We start from the raw sequence: 20,308 nt of genomic DNA, 5'->3' as shown, positions 1-20,308 counted from the left end.
GTCGACGAATTCTCCATTCATCCTGAGCCCCGATTGTAACGGCCAAGTTACCCTGCGTATACTGGCAATACAAAGAAGTACCAGGCTTTTCACTCTCAGGATCGAAATACAGCGTAATGTTAAGTGCAAGGCGGTGTCGATTGCCGAAGGCGACAGCCGAACAAATGTTTAATGGAAACTACATTAAGAATTGCTCTAATCTGTGCTTATGAACATTTACGCTCTTCAATAATATGATTTATAAAAGATAGCAGTTCAGTCGACTGTTAAACAAACCTATCTATCGTTTTATCCTAGACCGGCATCAGTCTACGAGGTTTCATGTGACCAATACTTCTTTCTTTTCGTACAATAAAGTTTTTACTTACTTACTAAAAGCATAAAACGACACGTGTTTGCTAAACGTTTTGGGGGATAACCACCTGAATACATAATAAACTTAAATACTTACTACGGACGGCCATAAATAATGCATTGTTCTGTATTAAACAATACGTTTCGCTCCGCCAGGACTATTTTACCAGAACTAAGTATTCAAGGAAACCCAATAAAAATACTTAGTACTCGTGTATAACAATACAATGAGTAACAGAAAATGAGTAGGTAGTCTAATTTTGATTATTCAAAACATGTTGTTGTATATAATATAATTTTATAAATTACACTCACATTTTGTACATATAATGGGCTTAATGCCAAAATACACATCTTTATAGGTCACGTTCAAATTACCTTCTAATGTCAAAGTGCGTAAAATTTGCTAGAGTCGGACCAAGCTAACTCTGCATTAAATATGCAACAAGAATATGTGGAAATGTAATTTTAAATTGTCAAATTTATACTTATGAAAATGTGACGGACGATGAACGACACTTCCATTAAGTTAGCTTAGACTACCTATTATACTTACTTTACTCTTTGGCTTAGACTCTGTTCTGTTACGTTACAACTTAGAACCTTCAAAAAATCCAACAATATGACTCCATGTTTGAACATTTTAGATGTGTTGCCACGTAAATATTTTTGTACCAGATGGACTTATTTTAGTCACACAAAAGTAATGCATTTCATCCTGAATTTGGCTGTATAACTACAATAGTATCTTAGGAAACAATATGTTCAACACCCATATGCACTAACGCTCCTAGCGATAAACGCGGGCACCGGTTGTGAGCACCTTACGGTAGATACAGATACCTATTCGCCGTCATTGAGGTCAATTGCTTGGAATATCCTATCATCCTATGCACGAGATCGCTCTGAAATTCAGCAATTGGAATGAATCGAATAATATCGATACTAAGGCAGGTACACGTAGTTAGGTAACATTACATTTCTGGTAAGATTAACAAAAGGAGGATACATTCACCTACAACATATTTAATAAAAAAAGATTCACCGCACCAGCTCGTAAAGGCTCTCTATATTCTTCAAAAACTGATGAGAAAGTTTTTTTCACACGAGTGACAAAGTAATTACTAAGATGTACATTTAGTGATATTTACTATAATATTTACTCATCAACATGAGGAATTTACTTTTCACCTCAGCAGCTCGAACAAGGGTACTTTGCTTCTTAAAAACAGTGATCAAAATGCGATTATGCTCACTGAGTGAGACAAAATGATATTCAAGTGACCTTTATAGTCAAATGTCATTTCAACATGCGGGGTCTAATACAAGTTCGAAATACATACTTGGGTTCTATTATCTCTGTCCCTTTCACACTGTTAGCAAAAAGAAACAGACAAAAAAAAGTTAAAACGACATTCAACGGTATATTGAGGGTTTATAATAGACCCCCGAAAACTTCAGACCGCATCGTTCCAAACCACGTACGAGTTTGAATTTTTAATAATTAATTAATAAAAATAAAGTTTACGATTTGATGAAAACTGGTAAAATACTATATTTCAGGTATTTTATGGTACAATTAAAATAATGAACTCAAAAAATACACAGATTATCACACAAAATTAATTATTTTACTTTTAAGAATTTCTACCATAGTTGACAAATAGTACGTATCCGCAATTCGGACCGTATCTTACAGTTTTTTTTTACAAAAAAATAAGTTGTCGATTGAAGTGTCAGTTGATGTTCGTTATTTCCATATTATTTTACTGAAATTTATCGTTTTGTTTTTGAGTTCGATTGCGGTAATTAAACTTATTTGTTTGTATATCTTAAGAAAACATGAGTAATGAAGAAGGATTACGTTTTTCAAGTTGTCTAATAGGTATGTTCTCACTGCTCAGGTGAAAATTTTTGTGTACTACACGAGATCAAACTTATTTACATCTCGTGCGCTTTTGAGTCCCTTACTACGCTCAAAATTCTAAATTAGATTCACTCGCTACGCTCGTGAATCTATTATAGAATCTTTCGCTTGCACGGGACTCAAAATAATCACTTGAAGAAATATCAAACTTTGATCTCTTGTTGTACAAATAACTATTTTAATCTTGAATGATAAATATTTAAAAGTATCATTAAGTTTCATTTGGATTTGATTTTTATGTGTTAGTTAATATTTTTCATGTGGTGGAAATGTTACCTATATTTCACTACGAATTTCTCCTTCGCAAGTCGCAACGCTCTAGATTCCACTTTACGAACACTCGCTACGCTCGTGGTAAAATTTTGGTTTCTTTGGTTAACTCGTGTATTATCAATATCAACACGAGGGAACTTTTGCATGTCAAGATGCAATTTACATACAAGCAATAAAAATAAATCAAAATCAATAATAAAATGAATAAAAGACAATTGCAAATATTAATGCAATAAAAAAATCCATGAAGTATTATAATCACTTATAGTGAAAAAAATCATTAACAATTATAAAATACAATTGCAAATATTCACTCGATGAAGTATTTATTATAATATACCTACTTAGTGTGATGAACACGAATGTTTATTTCCGAGTCTTGCGTATTTTATTTATAAGTACTTGTTTAAATCTGACTAAAGTCTCTCGAACAAAAGTAGGTTTAGGTAATATACTATAAGCCTTATTGAGCTTATAATGATTTTTGTAAGATTTCCGCATTGCATTTATTTAATTGTAGGAGACTGTGTCGATTTGACACTTTAAAACATGAATTAGGTACCAGGGTAATTAGGTACACTTGTCATGTGTATCAAGCTTTTAACAATTTCAAACGTTCTCATTAGTATTTCTATATGTGTGTAATTGCGCTGACGCACACGCGCGCGCAAAACGTGACTCATTGCTTTAATTACATACGTATATCGCGCATGGCTTGCCGACATCAGACACAAAGAGTGCGCCTTCATGTACAGCTAGTCTTGATTACATATCGACTACTTACTTTGGAAACCTCGCCTTTTAATTATATGTTTTTTTTACTAGACAAGATATTACATAGCCGATTAGGTATAGTTGTCATGACAACGACGCATTGCTCAGATTTCAACAGTCTCAATTACGTACCTAATAAATAAGTTGATTCTAGTTGGAACAGAAATTATTAATAATTTTATAATAATTTTTGAGCTGAAAATGTTGCCGTGGTCGTAACCGGCCGAGAGAGTATATATGCTAATTTGTGTCGACTCAAACATATCACTTGATTGATTGATTGATTAAATATATTTGTAAAAAACAATCAGCTACAGGTAGACGATAATCCATCTCACACAAAAGAAACAACCAACATGTAAAATCAAAACTTGAAAGTAGGAATTCAGTATTAATACACAGGAATTGTATATGCTACAGGCAGATAGGTAACTTATTTAAAACACACAAAGAAATATGTAGGAGCACTTGATCAAGAAAAGAAAAAAAAATAACAAATAAACCACGCCGCCGAAGTTGTTGGCATAATATGTATGTAGGTACCCTTCGAAGGTTACATTTGGGTCATAGTAGTCACTATGTGCTACCTAATTAAATTGACCCTATTATTGAAACCCTTTTAACATGTACACACACTTGTAACATGCTCCCATTATAATGATTTCGATGATCAGCAATCGTTTAACATAATACTTTCTCATAACTTCGTTTGTTTCATTCCAGGTCGGTATTCTTGCCCAGTACTGTATCGGACCCTTCGTCTCGATGCAAACCCTAGCCGGCATCAACTTGATCCTACCTATATCATTCGTTTTAAGCTTCATATTCTTGCCGGAGTCGCCATACTATTACCTGAAATTTGAACGTAGCGAAAGAGCAGAACGGTCCCTAAGAATGCTACGCAGCGGAGACATAAGGACAGAGCTCAAAAACATCGAGATCAATGTCCAGGAAGACATGAAGAACAAAGGTTCCTGGCTCGACCTTGTCACAGAAGCAACGAATAGAAAAGCTATGTGGATAAGTTTGGGAGTGTTCACCATTCAACAACTTTGTGGCAGTGCTGCTGTGGTTGCGTACGCCCAAGTGATATTTAACCAGACGGCGTCCTCTAACAGCTCACACGCCGCAGCCGCTGGGCACTTGGAACCCTACGTAGAATCTATTATGGTGGGCTGCGTGCAAGTCGCGACATGTGTGCTGTCAGTTTGCCTCGTCGACCGAGTGGGAAGGAAACCACTGCTCCTACTATCTGCGCTTGGAGTAGGGCTAATGAATGGAACACTTGGAACGTTCTACTGGTTTTACGAAGCGGACAAGGAGTCTGTCCAGTTCCTGCACTGGTTGCCAGTGGCCTCTATCCTCGTGTACATCGTGTGCTACGCCATAGGGTTGTCAACGGTGCCCTACGTCATCATCGGAGAGATGTTCCCTACAAACGTCAAGCTGTACGCTTCCTGTGTAGCGCATATATACACGGGAATCTTCATGTTCGCAGTGCAAAAACTCTTCCAGGTAAATATAAATAAATACATAGCAGGTAAATACAGCGTTAATTGCGAGAGATTCAAACACTATGTTTTTACCTGAGGACTAAGACATTATCTACACACGTAATTCAAATTATTGTTCTTATTAGTATATTTAAGTACAATTCAAAATCAGCACTAATAAAAGCCGTTCTACTATTTGGAAAAAATAAATATACATGTGCGGTTATTTCTTTTGCTTATGGTTTGTTTTTATAGATCAAGTCAATAACGTCGATAACTGTTTATTATTTAATCAAGTCCTAAACATTTTTTTCTCTAATCATTGCAATGTGACTTTTGGATTTACACTTCTATTTCTATGTTTAAGAAACCGATTATGTTAGCGCCTAATGAATAACGTTTTTTTTTTGTTTTAATTTCAGGTGGTCAGGGACTCGTGTGGCATTTACACAGTATTCTGGGGCTTCTCAACATTCTCGTTCCTCGGGCTGGTGTTCATGCTAGTGATGCTGCCCGAGACCAAGGGCAAGTCCTTCGCCTCCATCCAAGCGCAGCTGAAGCGCGACGTCGCGCGCGACAACGCCAGCAAGCTTATGACCGTCGAGTATTAAAGCGGCTAGGCCGCTCTGGAGTTCTTCAGTGCTAGCTTAAGCTTAATTTAGGGATCAAGTTGATAATGAATCTTAAGAATATTTAAATGTAATTTAATTTAAAGATTTTTACATAACAAAAAGGTATGTAAGGGTGTAACTAAGGCCTGTAGAGGACTAGGAGGGGGAGCAGAGTGGGAGCCAGTGTGGCGGCTCCGGAGAACGCGGAGAAGTCCTCAGGGTCGTAGTCTGCGGGCAGCCGCCGCGTGGACACCACGTCTGTGTACAGCCGCGCCGAACGCTTGGGCGTGCGTGTCTTCTTTGGGCTCTTAAAGTCGACCAAGTACAGACCGAAGCGGGACCTGCAAATGCATTTACAAATGTGACGAGTGAAATTATAACACAGAACGTTTGACTGATATTTTGTTTTATTTGCTAACTAAATATCCTCGGCTCTGGAATGGGCAAAGTATTTTGGTATACTTTTGAACATCGAGATAGGTATATTAGAAAGATGATATCGGGCATTAAATTATACCGTGAGCAAAATAAATAACAAAACACTGCAACAAGAAATTGTTCCAACAAGATTTCCGGAAATTCCCGTCAATCAGAATTAGCCCAAAAGTGAGAGTTTCGCAAACCGAGTTTACTCTATATTTTATAGACAAAACTCGTATGTCACAATGACTATTACAAAAGAATAGACGGTTATTGAATACGACAGTAGCCATCCCCATTGTCTTTTGTTCCAGCGAGTACACACTATACGAGCCACCGTTATCCATTAGGGCACAGAGAGTGCACTTATGTACTCGTACCTACATGTTTATCTACTAGAGAAAGTTGAGAGACGTAATAGTTACTTATGTGGTATTCGACATTACATTGAAAGTTGAGGATACCTACGGAAGATTTTAGAATTAAACCATGACTATAGCCAATGGTTCAAAAAGTTGTTGAGCATTGAACAGCCCCGCAGAGCAATACACAAAATACCACAAAGTACCTATTTCACTTGACATTTTTGATAGCAGCAGGGCACTTTCAGGTTTTTAATTCAAATAACTGACGCGGAAACCCCTTCTGTATATTAAGCCTTCCTAAAGAGTATGTTAGCGGCTAACATAATTTAGCCTATCATTAAAATGTCTTAAATAATATTACCCTTTGTTAAAATGTAGTTTTCAAGTCGAATAGATCACTTTTAACGCACGAAGACAGGCTAAAAATATTTATTGAATTTGGACAAGTCTAATAAGATATCTACGCTATTAAAACCTGATTAGTGCCTCGTGCCTCAGAATCGTAATATGTAGGTTGGTATATTTTTTGCACCTACTCGTATAGCCTTCAAGATTCCTAGTTTCCACATTATCATTAACAAGTTTCTTGTGCAAAACCTGAGAAATCCACGTAATCTTTATTGTCTTATTATCTACATTTATAGTACTTAGTGATGGTAGGTAAGTATACTTTGTTCATATGTACTCGTTTTATTACATTAGTATTATATAATTACATAATTGCTGCCTAGTATATACATACCTAAAATTACATTAAGTAAATCCCTCTATCACAGCCATTGGGATAATGGTTCCGAGAAATGTCTCTATTAATGGACAAGGTATGTTCGAGTTCATTACAATTAAATCTGCGAGGAAACAGGGCGTATGAAGGGCTGCTGGTGGCGTCGTATTCAGAAATGTAAAATATGATACAAATTTGATTTCAATATCAGGCTTGCAGTACAAATCGCTACCGCCGCTAGGTGGAGCGCTAAAATTACTTTATTTAGGTACTCAATAATTTATTGGTAAGTTAAAAGTTAATCCGCATTGGGGTGAATCGATAATTGTATACTTACGTTAAAAGGCTGGATAAGGTACCTAACCATGTAAATGATTAAAGTAGTCATTTAATAAGTTGTAATTACTTATTTTCATTTGTGTTATTGTAACATTCGCTAAAATTTAATTTAATAGCAGTTCTCTGTAGAGTTTGGTACCTACGTTCTTCCAGTCCGTCTATAGAGATTGGCACAACCGAATATATATTTAATGCGTAGAGAAGCGTATATAATTATCTTCAATGTCATGGTCGTATCAACCTTTATAACATTTTAGGAACCGTCTAAATTAAGTGGTCGACGGAAAAGCGAAATAACAACCTGTGCATACTCGTTAAATGTGCTGTGACGATAGTGCGTAACTGCGCTCTAAGAACTCTAGTTGTAAATAAACAATAAATATAATGCAACTTTTTTTTTACACAAATCGACATAATCCCACGGCTAGCTCAATAAGGCTTGTGTTGTGGGTACTTAGAGTTCAATGCTTAGAAAACATCCTTACATCCATAAGTCGGGAACAAATATCTGTGACAAACACACAAATAAATGCCCTAACCAGGATTCGATCCCGGGACTTCCAGCTTCGTAGGTAGGGCCACTACCGACTAGGCTATGAGGCTGTTCTTTCGATATTAGTCCATCAATCGGAATATGGTTAATTCATGGCAACGTTTTAATAAAGATTCGCAGTTACTGATTTCATTAGGCTCAAGTTAAATATCACTTGATTAAAGCCAATATTGAAAAACAATTTCTAAATTATATTTGGCAAAATACCTTGGTAACAAGAAGATAGACAAGGATTTAAAAACCTTTTTATAGGACTTTCATACACAATATACAGTATGTATCAGAACGAAAGGCAAAGAAAGAGACCCATTAATGTTTAGGTCATATTGAGCAACTTTTACTATGAGACCAACCCCGAAAACGCGAAAAAAAAATTGACTCTCACATAGGAAATTTCAACATCAGACCAGCAAAATGTATGAAACATCCAATTTTTTTTCCGCGTTTTCGGGGTTGGTCCCACAGTAAAAGTTGCTCAGTATGACCTAAACATTAATGGGTCTCTTTCTTTGCCTTTCGTTCTGATACATACTGTATATCTCACTCATAAAAGTAAAAGAATGTCGGTCGTAAAAATAAGCTGGCTGCCATATATTTACACGGTTTATTATGTATTTAATCAGCTGGTACGAATGAGGTTGTTATAGCTCTCAGGCTCTATTTCCACGAGAGTGATATGTTATTTTTAACCGACTTGAAAAAAGGTTATCAATTCGACCGACTTGTATTTATTAACAGAGAGAGAGAGAGAGAGAGAACTACATAATATTATTATTCATATAGATATAATAATTTGGTTTGTTCTGACTGACTCCCAGTAATTATTTTTTGTGTGCTGGTCACAAAATACACTGTCCATACAACTTTATTATTAAAAACCGTCATCGAACCCAAAGCCACCTGGCAGTGGCCTTTAAAGCGGTGGCGTGTGCCTCGGATGGACATGCTGATAGCGCGTATAACGGCGATACTGATCCTGCATCTCAGCCAGCCCAGTATGGTGCTTAGTGAACGGTTCCACCGTTGAGACATTTGGGGTGCATTGACGCTTTCAACAGATGTTACAAGCTCTTGTAATTCAAGACAGCAAAGTTGCTCTACCTCGAGCATCATTTGTAACTACACGAGTCCAGCCGGTCTTCATCTCTTGCGAGTATAGTATTTTAATGTTAATTGTGATTATTTTTCAAGTTTGTGTGCCGACAAACATGGTTTCCGTCAGTTAATCATTGAACCCACAGAGGGTTTGACATGTCTACGAAAATATCTTCGTTGTGTCACGCTCGCGCTTATTAAATAACTAACGGCTTATAAAATTGAGTTTGTAGGAAGCTTTAACATGTTTATCGTGGAACAGCCGGCTTCAGCCCTTTAACGTAGGTTATGACTTATGACTATCGACTCACCCCCGACGCGCATTACCGCAATAAACGCGCGTTAAGGCGGGTAATGACCCGCCGCCTCGATATAACTACACTGATGCTTTTTCCATTACGCAACATTGATAAAGTACGTATTATATTGTCCTAGGTACGCTTTCAAATTACGCGTCTTCTCATAATAAGTTGTTAAAATGTGGGAGTTTTACACGACACATTGTAATAGGTAACGAATGCGTGGGCTAGGTAAGTTTCATTAAAAACAGTTTCATCGAACTCCCTAGGAGCAAAACTGTTTTAGGCATTCCCCACAGACCCAATCATTATAATAAATAATAAAATAAATAAATAAATAATATAGGACAGTCTTACACATATTGACTAAGTCCCACAGTAAGCTCAAGAAGGCTTGTGTTGTGGGTACTTAGACAATGATATATATAATATATAAATACTTAAATACAAAGAAAACAACCATGACTCAGGAACAAATATCTGTGTCATCACACAAATAAATGCCCTTACTGGGATTCGAACCCAGGACCATCGGCTTCACAGGCAGAGTCACTACCCACTAGGCCAGACCGGTCGTCAAATTTTAATAAAGAAGATAGTATCGATGCTTGCACGGCACCTTCTTCTTCCTCGCGTTATCCCGGCATTTTACCACGGCTCATGGGAGTCTGGGGTCCGCTTGACAACTAAACCCAAGAATTGACGTAGGCACCAGTTTTTACGAAAGCAACTGCCATCTGACCTTCCATACCAGAGGGGAAACTAGGCCTTATTGGGTTTAGTCCGGTTTCCTCACGATGTTTGCACGGCACCTGCGAGCCACTGACGACGCCGACGCCGTTCATATTCTACCATTCATCACTAAACTTGTAGATACTTACACAAATCCATCATCCCATTCCCAATTGTCCATCAAGCTCCACGCAAAGTACCCCTGCACATTGCTCTTGTCCTCGTGTATGGCGTGCAGCAACGCGTTCAGATAGTGGCTGTAGTACGACACGCGCGAATAGTCGTCTACGCCATCATAGTCTGCGTACCCGTTCTCGGTCACAATGATGGGGACATTGTTGTATGTTGTGGAGATCCACCGCAGTAGTCTTCGGAAACCGAAGGGCACCACCTGGAAGATTTATTAAAAATGTTATTGCAGATATTCTATATCGATTGGACAACTGTTTGAGGATGTATTGATGTTGAGTTCGTTTTCTAAATTATTATTATTATATACTCTAAATCATAATTAGATTCCAAAAAAAGTAAGACAATGTTGCCACTTTTTACTAGCGCGTCTTGTATTTATGTAAAAATAAGTAATTAAAAGTACTTTTTTAAATCGTAGGCGTAAAATTACCAATAAATAAATTGTCTTAGCGTATTTATTTATAAAAAGGAATTTACTATTTTACAAACAAATTATTGCAGTGGCTACATTTTTTGGAATCTAATTATGATTTAGGTAGGTACGTTCTTTTGCGTCATTGAAATTGAAAGTTTTTATATGTTTTACATTTACTTACATATTATATGAAGGTAATTTAGGTAAGTACACAGTGGAAGTAGATGACAGTTAAGAACTTTATATCAACAAAATAAATGACCGTCAAAATAAGTTGACCTCGCATTCAGGGTTCTTCCCCAAACGAGTAGTCTACATTCAACTTTAAAATTAAAATTTAATTTACGTACTACAAATGCTTAAAAATATCAATTTGGTTTATTTTTACCCCAAATATTTGTGTGAAAATGTAAAAGAATAATGACAATGCTTTTTACCCATTCTAATACGTAGATAAACATTTCGGTGGTTAAAACTTATTTTCACAATAGGCAATGGAAACACTAGTTCATTTCCACAGTAGGTGTCAACAATAGATCTGTACGAGCCTCCTTTGCATAACGTTATCGGTTTGTTAGCTGTTGGCTACGGCTATTAACTACAATGGTGCCTAATTGTAAGGTATAACTGTCTATAGTAAGATCTATTCAATATATGTAATTGCTTTACCTTGAGCCAGGTGGATGACGACCGGGACGGCCACTTAGGATCTTGAACTCTGACGATGCCTACGTCATTTTCGTGAGATGGTATAGCCCCTACTTCTCCATCTGCCATACTAAGGAGATATGTAGTGTAGTGATTCAAGCCGAAGAAATCGGCGGTGCCTCTAATATAGTCGACCTCCTCGGGGGTAAACTTGGGCAAGCGAGAACGACTGTAGTTCTGTTGCCTGCTTTTCTCGTCGACCAGCTTTATAAGTTCAGGGGGATAATTGCCTTCTGCGGAATAAACAGGGTGTGCGTACCAGCCAACCTGCAAGAAGAAAAAACTAAATTATTAAACCTTTGATTATCCAATTATGCCTAATCTAAGTATAGGAAAATACATGCTCAAATCGAACATTTAGTCAAATAGTCATGCGCCCAAAATATTCATGTGTTAGCGTCTTAATTAAAAAGGCTATTGTCTGGGAGCCGAGCCGGCAACTTGAAATACGTTTAATATAAGTATAATAATTAAACTTCCATGAATGTTAGACGTTTTTTAACCCTATATTTAAGATAAGCCCTAGATAAGCTTGATCCAGAAATACCTACATGTGTTTTCAAATACAACTGTGCCGCTTCCTTATCCTTTGCAGAATTTGACTTCGGCTCCGCCCAATTGGAATCCAAGGACATGCCGATCTTACCTAAAATATAATGGAGTCAATCAATTTAATGGCATCATATTATGTTCGAAGCTTTCCCAAGTGTTTATGTCACATTACCTCCAAACAAAGAGCGGTATTGTTGGCTATATAGATGATACACATTAGCGTGGGCTTTAAGGAGATTATGCGTGCAGAGGTATTCGGCGATGCCGTGGCGGTTGAGCGACGGCGCACGGGTGGTGCCCCCGTAGCCCTCCAGACAGGTCTGCATCGGCTCGTTGAAAGTAATCCAGTACTTTACTTTATCGGCAAAGTTGTCGAACAGAACCTTTGCGTAGTCGGTGAAGTAATCGACTATATGAGCGTTACTCCAGCCTCCCACATCCTGTAGTTTCTGTGGTAGATCCCAGTGATAAATCGTCACCATGGGCGTGATGTTGTATTTTATCAACTCATCAATTAGGTTTTTGTAATACTGTATGCCAAGAGGGTTGACTTCATTAGCTAACCCTGTAGGTAGGACTCTAGGCCACGATATGGAGAAGCGGTAAATATCCACTCCGAGTTCGTGGACCATTTCGGCATCCCTCTTGTATAAGTGGTAGGAGTCCGCCGCAACGTCAGGCGTTGAGCGATCTCTCACAAAACTTCTGTTATTGTGAATTAGGTTATCCCATATACTCGGTGTTTTGCCTGGAAATGTATAAGTTTTGTTAAGGTCAAATTGTAAACTATTCAGTTTTTTCTACTTTTCATTTGATAATTAGGTGAATTAGGTGGTAGTTAGGTTGGCTTGTTGGGCGGATGACATTCGGAAAATCGCGGGGCACTTTTGGATGAGACTGGCCCAGGATCGGGATAATAAGTGGCGTACACAAAGAGAGATCTATGCTCAACAGTGGGCGACTGAAGGCTAGAATGATGATGATGATGAATAAGGTAAACGGTCCAAATTATAAAAAAAACAACAGCGATCATTCATTGTTTACCATCTATGTTCCAAGCTCCTTCAATTTGTATGGCAGCAGTAGACACGCCGAAGACGAAATCTTTCGGGAATGTGAAATTAGACCTAGGTCCGCCTGAGAAGTTTAGGATCTCGGCGTATCTGCAATAGAAACAGAAAGAAACCATTAAGGTTGACTCACGCTAGACGAGGCCGAGGCCGGGCCGGAGCTTCCGGCGCTTCGTTTCCTATGAAAAGCGCCACGTGATCACCGATCAGCCGTCATATAAAACGACATGTCGGACGCCTCGGCTCAGGTCTATCGTGAGTCATCCTTTGTGAAATTATTATCTAGAGTCTGTTTGGAAAGAGAAGAGTCGTGGAATGTAATGAGCCCCACATACATTCCACAAATCTTCTCATTCCGCACAGACTCTACTGAATGTTAAATTACAGTACCTAACTTGAAATCATTTACAATATACAAATCATATTATAATTAATATACGAAACAACTCTAAAATACATAATTAGTTTGTTAAAGTTGCAAATAACGCCGCGTAATTAAACCTCACTTGTAATAATTTTCGCGCGTTTATGTTTTTGACAGCTCGTGACATTGGGAATCTAGCGACACGGTCGTCGTATAATAGCGTGTCATATGTTTATTGTTTAAGTTCGGTGCATTGGGGTAATTACAACAGTTTATGGGTATGTCGTCGAACGAAAATAACTGGTGATACCGATTTAAACCGTTGAAATGTAACGCAGCCATTTAATAATTCATGCGGATGACATAAATAGGCGTTCACTATCTCACCCGAAGTTATTATTGTTACTTACTTTAGTGTATAGTCGCCATCAGATATATCGGAGCGGCCAAGGTGCTCACAAATATCTGAACACGCCTCTATTGTCAGGCACTACAGACGAAACAGGAGCTGAGTTTTAAATATTTTAGGTAAATATACCCGTCTCGCTAACGGAAGCGGCACCTAAAAGTAGTGCGATAAGGACAAGGCGAAAAATCCTGCGTAAAAATCTCAAAAATCGAGGTTTCGTACTCCTCTGTTTCCTCCTCCAAAACTTAACCAATCGTAACCAAATTTGGAAATCTAAATGATTATGAAATTATCTGTGTCGGACCGTTTTGCTTTTTTGGCTAATTGATATCAGTTTTGAATGCCACGCCTCTCATTGCGGCATAGTCAATTAGGCCATTTTGGCCATTTTTGAAGGGCTCTAGCGCCTTAAAAAACAAAAATATCAAAAAAAGCAAAACGGTCCGACACCGACACAGATATTGACAATATTAATCTGTGTTGAAAAAATCATTGCTCTAGCTTCAAAAACCATGGAGGAAAACTAGGAGTACGTTTGCATGGAGAAATGACCACTCCCGTTGGCTCTTAAGATATTTTTGAGTACCTCAACCGCTCCGATATATCTGATGGCGGCTGTATGTACTTATGAGCAGAACGAGTAGAGGGCCAATACGTTCAAAGAGTAGCGGTATGATTCTTTCGACTTAGAAGTAAGTAGGTAGTTTATATATATATAATGTATCGACTCCCCATCATATTTGGAACAGTTTTACCTATTAATCACAAAATATATCAAAATATGAACTTCTAGTATTTTAATTTCCTTGTCACGTACCTAGACTATTCATAAACGCAATAAATATAAGTAGTTAAGTACCAACCAAACATAATACATACTATTTTTATACCGGGTACCTTAATGATCTGTTACATATTTTTGAGATACAATAGTATAATTAACTTTATTTTAAAAGCAACTGGCAGCAAACAAGAAATTTAACACAGACACAGACAGTAACAAATAACAGAGTTCAATGAACTTTACCAAAGTCAAAATCATTACAAATGACCCTGTAGACAAACTTACTTAACTTACATAACGTTTTGCTGTCAAGGTAATAAGAGGCGACAGACTGAGTGGCTCCAATTTTTTTGTTTATAAGTAAATACATTTGAGACTCACTGGTCTCATTCTACTGTTTAATTATCTGTGTCAAGGATGACAGTGAATATATTTAAAACTTCAATCAGTACTCGAAGACAAAATTTACTTAAGACCATTTGGATGTCATGAAAATCTGTCTCTACATGATCTCTACAGTACCTACGGATCAATGCTTGAATTATGGAATAAGTAGGTAAGTACACGAATAATTATAATTACCTACCACTTACTTATAAAATTATAGGCCTCGAAATGACACGAACACGAGGACATTAATTAAAACCTAGATATCATTCGGCCGCATTTTCAATACAGATTCCAAATTGGCATAAGTAATTAAGTATGTACGGTCAGCCAAGAAAGTGGTCTACCAATTTTCGACTTCACCACCACCATCACCACCACTTTCTTGGCTGACTGTACTAATAGTTATATAGGTACATTAATAACCTCCTTATCTGTATTATACCTACCCATATTTTTTTACAACTTAGGTATTCGGCGTGACTTTGTTGCCATCGGACCGGAGCTAGTTTTTAGGGTTCCGCATCCAAAGGGTAAAACGGGACCCTATTACCAAGACTCCGCTGTCCGTCCGTCCGTCCGTCACCAGGCTGTATCTCACGAACCGTGATAGCTAGACAGTTGAAATTTTCACAGATGGTGTATTTCTGTTGCCGCTATAACAAAAAATACTAAAAACAGAATAAAATAAATATTTAAGTGGGGCTCCCATACAACAAACGTGATTTTTGACCGAAGTTAAGCAACGTCGAGCGGGGTCAGTACTTGGATGGGTGACCGTTTTTTTTGCCGTTTTTTGCATTATGGTACGGAGCCCTTCGTGCGCGAGTTCGACTCGCGCTTGCCCGGTTTTTTTATGCATAATATAAAAAACATGAATGCAGTGTTGCATGGTTCCACCAAGGATTTCGCTTTAGATGAATTCCTTTACAGAATCATATCCCTTATATATTTGTGGCACGTAAAATATTTATTTTATTTTTAAATTATCAAATGCTGTCAACGTTGGAGAATGCAGGTCCAGAGGCAGTATCTGATAAATTTGAGAAATAAGCACTATACCTGGCGCGTCGAATAACGATACCTATGACAATTCCTCCAAGTCGCTTTTGGATGAGCTAAATTTAAATAGTAATTGAAGAAATACGTTTAAATCAATGTGCTAAACTTCCAAAACATGTCTACAAACATTTTACGTGACTAGCGGATGGTGCTGGGCCTAAAATACGGCGTTGCGTGAACAAGAGATTTCCTTTGGCAGGATTGGTCCTTAGGACCCAAGGATGAATTTAAGAAGTGGAGCCACCGAGATTTTTGATGTAAATTTTTAGGGGGGGGCTCTCAACTTGATCTTGATATCTATATCATTTAAGCTACTAGGCCAAGTTTGGTATCGTTTTCGTATAAATCGGGGATGCCGAATTCATTTCTGATATCATAATGACACCATTCAGAAGTAAAAACACATAAAATATGAAAAAAATACTTTTTTTTAATTCATCTTCACGCTTAAACCGCTAAACCAATTTAGTTAAAATTTGGTACAGAGATAGTTTGAGTTCCAGGGAATAACATAACCTACTTTAAATCTCAAAAATCATCCTTTAAGGGTGTGAAAAGGGAGGTGGAAATTTGTATGGGGATTCAATAACCGCTGAACCGGTTTAGATAAAATTTGGTATAGAGATATTTTGAGTCCCGGAGAAGAACATACGATCATCATTCATCATCATTTCAGCCTATATATGTCCCACTGCTGGGCACAGGCCTCCTCTCATGCGCGAGAGGGCTTGGGCTATAGTCCCCACGCTAGCCCAATGCGGATTGGGGACTTCACATACACCTTTGAATTTCTTCGCAGATGTATGCAGGTTTCCTCACGGTGTTTTCCTTCACCGAAAAGCTAGTGGTAAATATCAAATGATATTTCGTACATAAGTTCCGAAAAACTCATTGGTACGAACCAGGATTTGAACCCGCGACCTCCGGATTGAAAGTCGGACGTCATATCCACTCGGCCACCACCGCTCTGATTTTATATCTGTTATATAGGATAGTTTTTATAAAAAAAAAATCTCTTAAAAGTGAAAAGGAAGGTGTAAGATTGTATGGGGAATCAATAACGGCTGAACCGATTTAGATGAAATCTATGTCTACATCTTTGATTTACTTGAAAATGATACTAAACTTGACATAGAACCTAAACTTAAACAATTATTAACATCAGACGTCGCCGACGCTTAACCCCCCAAGAACGAGCAGCTAATACGTTTCCGTTATTATGTCGGTACTTTAAAAAAAATACGGTCGTCAATAGCCAGCCACGTCTTTAAATATTAGTGAAGCATGACCGGTGAATGTATTTTTCAGGTATTCTTTTGTTTTACTACAGATAAAACCTAAGGAAAATGAACGACAGACGACATAATTAACAGGTGCGTCATCCCATCACCTTTAGTTCTGAATTTTGACTGACGAAGTTTCTTTATAGTTTTTTTTTTTTTCAGTTAGGTTCCAAGTATGGGTAGGATATTGGATGGAATAACAGATATAAAATCAGTGGAAACGAGAAATATTTTTTTGCACATAAACCAAACAGAAAACACTGTTCTTCCAAAAATGCTCTGATATCTTTATTTTTAAACAATTTCAGGCAAAACTTAGATGGCTACCTATGTATTGTCGAGAAGAAAAATCGTATTTCATGTCATGCCCTGTTTTGAACCCAACTGTCCCCGAACTACTCCTTTGGAAATAAATTGCCGTGAATATACTTAGGTGCCGCAGAATATTGAATCTACGAACAAAATCACTACTTTTTAACTACTTCTTCAGCCTATAAAGGAACAGAATACTCGTCGCTTAGGTATAACAAATTCATTCGTAGGTACCCAGTATACTTGATTGGAGTGTTACTCTTTTAGGACATACATACCTACACAATTTAAAATAGAGATGGGCCGAATATGGACTTTGCCGAATACGAATATTTGGCCGAATGTTCGGTTAGGCTATAACTGCCTACAACGCCGAAAACAAGTTCATACGGATCTGCACTCCGCCGCACGTGTTTTTGACCCTTCCCCTCTGGACCGGCCGGGAATGTTTAGGAAAAGAAACGGAACCGTCTCATGCCTGGCCGCGAAGTGCACCCGTGCCAGCTAGCGAAAGCCCTTAAAAAAAGAATTTGTTTATTCGGTAAATATTCGGCAGTTCGAACCGAACTATTCGGCCAAATACGAACATTAAAAAATATGCCGAATACCGAATATAACCGAATATTCGGCCCATCTCTAATTTAATGGTTTATTTATTTGTAAAGCAAGCTATTTGTGCAGCCTGCGGTGCGGCTTGGCCAGTTTGCAACAAGCTAGTAAATAGCCTCTTTCACTCCCTGTGAACCTATTTTTAATTCTCCTCTATACCTACAGAATGCTAATATAGGAATTCAACTCGAGTTTTGAGTCTAGAACAAGTTTTTGCTGAGGTATTTTATATGCATATTCATTTAGTATCAGATGAAAAAGTACAGTTTTTATAAATCTTTTTGTGATAATTCTATGATCACGATACTGGCCCGTGCTTAGGTCTGTATAGGTACACCAAGTTTTTATTTTAATATTTAGGTATTGCTGGTTCTGATATATAATTAATAATACTTACGACTCCTTTAACAAATTTCTGAAGTATGGATGTCCATGTATATATCCAGAGATATGCGTAAAGATGTGTCAGTCAGATCTGTCTGGCGGACTTATTTGACGATATACCTACGGCGGGAATTAAATACAGATGTACTTATAGGTATACCTACTAGCTAATTCGGCTGAAAGCAAATAATGATACCCATTTGGACTGAAGTCGTTAAATAGTTTTCCGCTCTCCTTCCCTACATTTTATTTTTTTATATGAGAACGGTTATATTTATAAAAAAAATAATTGGATTAGAATAAATACAATACAAATTTCAGAGACAAATAGTTTTTAAATAACCTGATCAAAGAAAGGGTAAATAAATATTTACAATATAGTAGCTACAATTTCAATTTATTAAAACCTTATCAAAGTAAGACCTTGTTTTAGAACCTGTGTAAGCTTTTTTTCCTTTTCAAATTACATACAATTTTTAAATTGATTTGTCTGTTCTAGGAGAAAGTAGATCGTCTAGAGCTTTCAACTTTAGCATAGATTGCAATATTTGCAATCACGCCACAGCGAACATGTTTGCCAAAAAGTTAATTTGCTTGTCAATCAACCAACTGTGAGTAGTTAGTGTAGTTACATAAATAGTAGAGGTTTATTGTGTCGTGTTACATTTTTTATTGCAACACTAATCAATCATTTGTCTGAGTATGAAATTAGAAATATTGATCAACGACAAAAAGTAATTATGGGACTTGATTATTTTACTTTACATTTTGTGACATGTATGAAGTACACCTAACATACTTTAAGGTAATTTATGTCTGCGAAACTAAGTAGCGGCTTATAAAATGCACTTCGTTTCTAATTTAATTCAATTATTGTTTATTGACAAGACGATGACTGTAATTAAAACTCAATCAAGGGGGTACCTAATTGCACAAACGATCCCTATGGGTCGAAGAGTATCCAAGGGCGCGCGAAATTATAAGATAAGGTAAACCTCGTTCATCCATTCTGCTATGTGAAAATTTAAAAGGTAAACGAGTTAAAATGACTTTTCTTTTGTATTCATATTAATTTAAATACTAAAATATATTATGTAGGGGTAAAAATAACTGATGAGTTTGAATAAACGGACATGACAACACATTTTTAAGCCAAAAGGAGGAGTAAAGACAGCAGCCTTAAAATTTACAGACTCTACTACAACGCAATATTAATGAATACCTTCAGTTTTTCAATTTTATTTTGCTTGTGGGAATTGTAAATCCTTATAAAAGTATGTCAATGGCACTACTTATACTGAATAACAATGGTGGTCCTTTAGGAAAACCTTCGCTGCCTGGCGTTTTGCGTACTACGCAACTAAGGAAATAAGAAATAACTACCTACTCTGAATAACACTCAATCTTGGTATACAAGGTGACCGTAACCATTGGACAAACCCTGAAATCCCACGTAGGGTTAGTTCTCAGAAATGCTCTAACGGTAATATTTTTTTGAATTAGAACAAAAGATAAAAAAATTAATTATCAAACAAAAGTTATTTCCAATAATCGACAACAAAAATAATCATACTGTATTAATCATTAGCAGTGCTTTTGACAATTTGTTTGAAAATGTGCGGCAATTATGATATTTGTCAAAAGTCAGAATCTTATTAATATCATAAATAAAGAAGATAATCAAAACGGTCGAAGAAGGTTTCAATACTATTTATTACCTCAGGAGAGTCAGGAGCTACTAACACATACAGGTTGCTCCAAAGTAAAAAAATCGTAATTTGTTAATTTCTTCGTAACCCCTACACCGATTGTTATGAT

The 20,308-nt window shown here is 37.1% G+C and overlaps 2 protein-coding genes and 1 long non-coding RNA gene across 3 annotated transcripts in view; 1 reads left to right on the top strand and 2 right to left on the bottom strand.

Annotated features, from left to right (window-relative positions):
* The window catches only part of LOC134790038 (facilitated trehalose transporter Tret1-like), a 31,693-nt gene extending 25,863 nt beyond the window's left edge, over positions 1-5,830 (top strand). The window contains exons 4-5 of the mRNA XM_063760793.1: positions 4,052-4,843; positions 5,244-5,830. Of these exons, the coding sequence (XP_063616863.1) occupies positions 4,052-4,843; positions 5,244-5,432 (981 nt within the window). The 3' untranslated portion in view covers positions 5,433-5,830. The remainder of the gene's footprint in view (positions 1-4,051; positions 4,844-5,243) is intronic.
* Positions 1-20,308, bottom strand: part of LOC134790059 (uncharacterized) — a 509,644-nt gene that overhangs the window by 182,266 nt on the left and 307,070 nt on the right. The window lies entirely within an intron of this gene.
* The window catches only part of LOC134790036 (myrosinase 1-like), a 27,898-nt gene continuing 13,099 nt past the window's right edge, over positions 5,510-20,308 (bottom strand). The window contains exons 2-7 of the mRNA XM_063760791.1: positions 12,871-12,989; positions 11,999-12,574; positions 11,826-11,920; positions 11,236-11,541; positions 10,109-10,350; positions 5,510-5,773 (exon numbers count right to left, since the gene is read on the bottom strand). Coding sequence (XP_063616861.1) covers positions 5,572-5,773; positions 10,109-10,350; positions 11,236-11,541; positions 11,826-11,920; positions 11,999-12,574; positions 12,871-12,989 — 1,540 coding nt within the window. The 3' untranslated portion in view covers positions 5,510-5,571. The remainder of the gene's footprint in view (positions 5,774-10,108; positions 10,351-11,235; positions 11,542-11,825; positions 11,921-11,998; positions 12,575-12,870; positions 12,990-20,308) is intronic.

This window comes from Cydia splendana, chromosome 4 (assembly GCF_910591565.1).
Source record: "Cydia splendana chromosome 4, ilCydSple1.2, whole genome shotgun sequence".
In the NCBI taxonomy this organism is placed as follows: domain Eukaryota; kingdom Metazoa; phylum Arthropoda; class Insecta; order Lepidoptera; family Tortricidae; genus Cydia; species Cydia splendana.
The sequence above is the reverse complement of the archived record's forward strand: the minus strand, read 5'-3'. Positions and strand labels throughout refer to the sequence as shown.